Raw genomic sequence first — 6,122 nt, forward strand, 5'->3', positions numbered from 1 at the left:
AAACATTTAAGGGAATCTATGTTTTCTATTCATTAAACAGTCACTTGGCTGTAGGAACAGATTTTACACAATTACTAGCTGCACACTTTACAAAAACTTGGTGGAATCTGAGAGGAGCCGAATTAAGGGGTTTTAGGGATGATTACACTGACGAAGGACTCTGGTATCCAAGCATAACTAATAGAATCCTTTTTTTTTTTTTTAAATGCAATTCTATTTCTGTAAGCAACTGAAATGTCAATTCTCCTTTACGCAAGGTGGAAAATACACAAGCCAGAGGATGATTCCCTAATGAACCCTCCATACTAGAAGTACAATTTATTCTCCTCATGATGCGCAGGACTTCAGCAGAACAAATCCCATTTGCAATACAATACTTGCAGTTCCTCCAATAGACAGCATGACAGAAGACCAAGACTCTTCACAGCCATCAATGAATTCAGCTCCACAACACCCCCGAGTTAGTAAGTGTTATGCCCATTTGACAAGGAAAGAGGCACACAGTAGTTCATGATTTGGCTGAGGTCACAGCAAGCATGGAGCAGGCAGCGCCAAGAACAGACTTTCTACTTCCCTGACACTGAGCCCACTGCTCTAGGCACTCAGAACAGGCTCCATTTAGAGTTACGTAGAATAAAGCCCCAGGCATCAGGATGAGGATGTAGCCTTCAGTTACTAAATTCAGAAAGGATCACCTCTCAGTAGCACTCCCCACAGCTCAAATAAAAACATCTGGAGGGAAAGTGACAATGGAATTAAAAATACGAGGTTTTGAACTCTGAGAAATGAGTATGTAGTAGTTTAGTGAGATTTTTGGTGATAAGACAAGTACCAAATCAAAGTTAACTGTGGCACCATGCTTTCTGTGCCTTGAATCTACAATATGAGTTCACAGTGAAATGTGGACTTTCTGAAACGTCTACAGCTCTGTCAATGGTACCATATAGCGGTCTGCAAGCACACACATTGACAGATTATGCTTTAAGAATGAGATCAAACTGAATATTGGAGTTGCTCCACAGGCCTAGCATTCCACGCTGTCTAAATTCCAATAGGTGTTCTCTGGACAAGGACAGCATGGGAAAAAACACCATTTTCTAACTTAACATGCAAGTCTTTGCAAGGAGCACTTTCCTTTAAATAGAAACATTTAAAACTTGGAAACCGTAAAACAATATTTTGCACATTTAAGTAAATCCAAAATAAAATGCACAACAAAGCAGGGTCATGAAAGTTTACAGAACTTAAATATTTATTTTTAAACCATTTTAAACCCCAAAACATTGAAATAAGCTACATCTATAAACAGATTTACAGGACTAACAACTACATAAGCTAGAGGAGCACTACAATTTGTATCTGTGATGCAGTTATTTTGTAAAGCCTCAGATCAACTGTATATACAACTTTTGCTGCTTTTACACTTATAAAAATATTTATTTAATCCATAACATTATTGTTTTCAAAACTATTTCCAGACTTTTTTCTCAGATATAAATTCTAATTGAGTTTCAGTTATATAGCAGATGAAAGTTTTAAACAGAAACATTTCTTTAAAATTAAAACAAGGAGTTAAAAGTAATTTTTACAGTGTAGGCACCACTGAAAATAATTGTCCTTGGCATGTCTAACCACCATCTCTCACGAGTGTCCTTTATATAAAAACGATGTCATGGCAACTTTTGACTAAAAATGCAGTATTTGTTTGCACACCGTTACTTTATCGCTATTTGGCAGATATATTTCAGATTTCTTTAAAATGACTTTTGTGCAAAAACAAAATGTGCAGGAACCATAAAATAAACACATCCAGCCTTTATCAAAAATAAATTTACACCTACAGTTCCACAGCTAAGTACTGAAATACAACCCCAGTTCAAAACTTCAGCATAATATACATACTGGGTTGAAAAGAAAAAAGGATATTACCCATCTAGCAGTACCATAAATATATAACTGAAAGCAATTTTATAGTCTTACCTACTTTATGAAAAAAAAAATCATTCTGTACTGCACAGTACTACCTTTGTGTGAAAGAATATCTATAACTCAATTATTTGCATATTAACTGGTAAATACATATTTAAAATACACTTTCAGAAAATTATAAACAAGTGATGTTGCCGTACTGCATTTAATGTACTTTAAGAACAGAATTGTATAAATATTTTACAGGAAAACACCACCACCACCACCACACAAAACGCTGGTGTTATACGGATACCTGCTTGTGAGGTATTTATCACATGACACCCGACTTCTCTCTGGCTACCTCCCACCCAAGCATACAGTGCGCTGTCTTTATACTCAAAAGAAAGAAATTTAAATTAAATTGGACTTCAATTTCTGTCCATTATTGCCAAAGGCCCTCCCCCCCACCCCACATCTGTATTGCTTTAAATTTCCTACCATGATGAATAAGATTTAATTACTACTTCTAAATCTGTTCTAAAGGGTAATACATCTACTGTACATCAGGATATACCTGCTGCTACATATCACCTGCAAACTACGGACATATTGCTCTCAAATGTGTATAATCATAGAGCTGCCTAAAATACTGTACCAATTCAGAAGGATAATAGATATTGTTGCAGGTTTAGTTTCAGGGTATGATAAAACTATGGTGATCGAAGCAGGTGCTACAGCAACACCCTACCCACTACGTTACATGTTTTGAATATGTTTGTGAAAAAAAGCTATTTCTGAAGCTTGTTAGTGATTTACAAAAGTTAACTTAAGAAAACAAAAGAGCTGTACGTTCCCATCAATGTACAGTAACAAAAGAGCATCAAAACATACCGTACTTGCACTTCCTATTAACTAAAGTAATAGCTACATCTAAAAGCAAAACTGCACCTCAACATTTATCTGATTAAACAGATGAAACTACAATATTAAAAGTTGTTCTTTACAAAATAATTTCCTGAAAATATAAAACCATGTACACCATCACAAAAGAGTTAAGTACGTTCTTCCAAAGCCTTGATCATCATCATCATCATCATCATCGTCCTCATCATCAATACGTTGCAAAGATCCAAAAGGCACAGGGAGCTCATGAGCTAAGCACTGCCAAGCTTGAAGTAGTTTTGGTGGGTTTCACTGGGTCCATAGGAAACAGCAGTCATTTATGAGAAGTTTCTTAGGATGAGTCATTAACAGAAAACCTATACATAAAAATACACAAATAAGAACTGTATTTGCTTTATTCCAACTTGGTACACAGCTCATGAATTAACCACACTTTAGTGTATAAATCTACTAAACAAGTAAGTGCATTAATCTTATCTCACATATGTTAGCTCTTAACTGGACTGCCTACGCAGATATGAAAAAAAACCAAGGGGCAATGTTTCTGACAGAAGACCCTTGAAATAACATGCAATTAATTTTTTTTTTGTTAAAATTAGTCAAGGGTTTATCTGCTTCCCTGTTTAGGTTTATAAATGTCTCTTCAACAAGGAACTACAGGAACTGCCTACATTAAAACTGCAGGGTAAATAAAGAAGAATAATTATTTTTACCATTAATTTTTCATGTACAGTAGTTATAAGTAACACTACTTGTAACTACAATAGCTAAAACATTTTATAGAAAGAAATTAAGTTCTCAGATAGATTCTCCCTTTATTCTGCCACTGTTGCTCATGCTGAGAAGACTCTCTCCATTGATCTCAATGAGATTGCTTGCATAGAGAGGTGCTCAGCATGTAAAGATGGCAGATAAAGGGAATAAACAGTACATTTTTACTGCAGTCAAGGGATTACATATAATGCAGTATGTCTAACAAATGATATGAAACTGGTTAAGAAAACACACTTGACCCAACTTCTATCATTCCACCTTAAACAATGTGCTATAAGTGATCATAAATGTGTTTGGATTACTCTCAGTCTGTTAAAATAGCAATAATCTTTCAACATATAGATGCTACTGTCTTATACTGCATTGAGTTACACAGAAATCAATGAGGACATAGCACCTTCACAAAGCCCTCAGGCTACAGATGTGTCTTTTCTTGAAATTCTGTACATGTTTTGCTAACATAAAAACTGTTAAAAGCAGAAAAGAGTCCTGTGGCATCTTATAGACTAACAGACATATTGGAGCATGAGCTTTCGTGGGTGCATCCGACGAAGTGGGTACTCACACACGAAAGCTCATGCTCCAATACGTCTGTTAGTCTATAAGGTGCCACAGGACGCTTTTCTGCTTTTACAGTTCCAGATTAACATAGATATCCCTCTGATAAAAACTGTTGAAAATCATGAGTTCTCGTCTATCACTTGCATCCTCCTGGAAGATTTTATGTAGCTTGACCAAATAACAACTGATCACAAACGTTCTAAAGATAGACACTGTTGCCTCTGTATTGCAACCAGCTACAATAGGGTGCTTAGGGGAGTGAAGCAAACTGGCTGGGGTCTCCCCAACCAGCCTCCACATGCAGCAAACAACATCAATGACCAAATCCTCCCTCAGGGAGCACCACATGGGGCAGAAGTTTCTCCAGCTCATGGGGCAGAGGACTTGGGGAGGTGGAAGGAAAACCAAGTCAGGTACCCTCTTACCTGCATGCATATGATAAAGTCTAACTACATGATGGCATAAGATTATTTCCACAGCTCACAGGATGGGTGCACAACGAGGCAGAATTAAGGTTGCCTGAGTAACTGTAACATTGGCATTTCCTAATCTGAGAGCATTTTTAACATGGTTTATGTACAATATATATATTTTTAACACACACACACACACACACACCCTCGTACCCCACAAAAAACAACTTACTTCTGAAATTTCTCCATAAGTTTCTTCACCATCTTATCTGTGATCCCTGGACATGTAGATTCTGCCATAGTGATGCTCTTCTCAAGTTCTTCAATTGCTTTCTTCCTGCTAGCATTATTTATGTCCTGCTGTTTAAGCTGAAAGACCAACACAGATTAAATATCTGAAAGATTTATAAAATGCTTGTGCAAATTTCAGAGAGATCTTTGAATTAACGACTTACCTCAGCAAAAACAGGTGTGATTATCATAGTTAAACAACTCAGAGTTTTCACAAGGTCTTGATCCTAAAGGTTAGCAAACATATATATGTAATATAATATATATATTACATATGTCTATATAAAAGCAATCATATTTATGCTTGTATCATCATCTTAAAAGACTTGATATTTAACAGAACCTTTGCAACACATCACAAAGACATATACTTTACCTCAACAAATCTAGTGTGGTTTGGAAATAAATGCTTGATGATATTTCTGAAGCAACGCCACCTTCTATTATGGTTCATATCTCTGTCAGATTAATTCTATGTAATTCTTTAAACTTAAGATATCTACAGACAGACATTGTGACATGAACACACTACCACTAAGCTGCCATGGACACTGGACTTCACCATTAATTAGTTTTTGTGGCTTAATGGTAGATATTTTTTTGCTATTTTATGAAAAACAAAAAAATAAGGATTGAAGCCAAAAGTCAACAAACTATTTTGAGTTTAACTGGCTACGAGTTACTAAAGATCACATTCCTTACAACAGCTTCCAATCAGCACTAAGTATAAAAAGTTCTTTGGATTGTACATACTGTTCCATTCTGCAGTTTCTTTGCATCTGGCTTCTTTCGAACTGTAGTAAAACTCCATTCAGGATGAGAATTGTTCTCCTTGTTGCTGGACTCCCTAAAGAAAATCACAAGGATACCTTCTAAAGAGGGAACTATCCAAAAATGAGGGGGTTAGTTAAACAAAAGTTAAAAGGTACAGTGACTAAAGTGAAATCCCTGGAAGTTTCATGGGCCCTTTTCAAAGACACCTTAATGGAGGCCCAACTTCAATGTATACCCCAAATTAAGAAACACAGTAAAAGGACTAATAAAGAGCCACCATGCCTTAACAACCATGTAAAAGAAGCAGTGAGAGATAAAAAGACTTTCTTTAAAAAGTGGAAGTCAAATCCTAGTGAGGCAAATAGAAAGGAGCACAAACACTGACAGCTTAAGTACAAGAGTGTAATAAGAAAAGCCAAAGAGGAGTTTGAAGAACGGCTAGCCAAAAACTCCAAAAGGTAGTAATAAAATGTTTTTTAAGTACATCAGAAGCAG

At 36.1% G+C, this 6,122-nt stretch overlaps 1 protein-coding gene across 1 annotated transcript in view; it reads right to left on the reverse strand.

The window, feature by feature from the left end:
* Nucleotides 1-1,228: 1,228 nt before the first annotated feature.
* The window catches only part of STK26 (serine/threonine kinase 26), a 23,984-nt gene continuing 19,090 nt past the window's right edge, over nt 1,229-6,122 (reverse strand). Inside the window, exons 7-10 of the mRNA XM_032776436.2 lie at nt 5,607-5,700; nt 5,018-5,080; nt 4,795-4,931; nt 1,229-3,170 (exon numbers count right to left, since the gene is read on the reverse strand). Coding sequence (XP_032632327.2) covers nt 3,146-3,170; nt 4,795-4,931; nt 5,018-5,080; nt 5,607-5,700 — 319 coding nt within the window. The 3' untranslated portion in view covers nt 1,229-3,145. The remainder of the gene's footprint in view (nt 3,171-4,794; nt 4,932-5,017; nt 5,081-5,606; nt 5,701-6,122) is intronic.

This window comes from Chelonoidis abingdonii, chromosome 8 (assembly GCF_003597395.2).
Source record: "Chelonoidis abingdonii isolate Lonesome George chromosome 8, CheloAbing_2.0, whole genome shotgun sequence".
NCBI classification, from domain to species: Eukaryota; Metazoa; Chordata; order Testudines; family Testudinidae; genus Chelonoidis; species Chelonoidis abingdonii.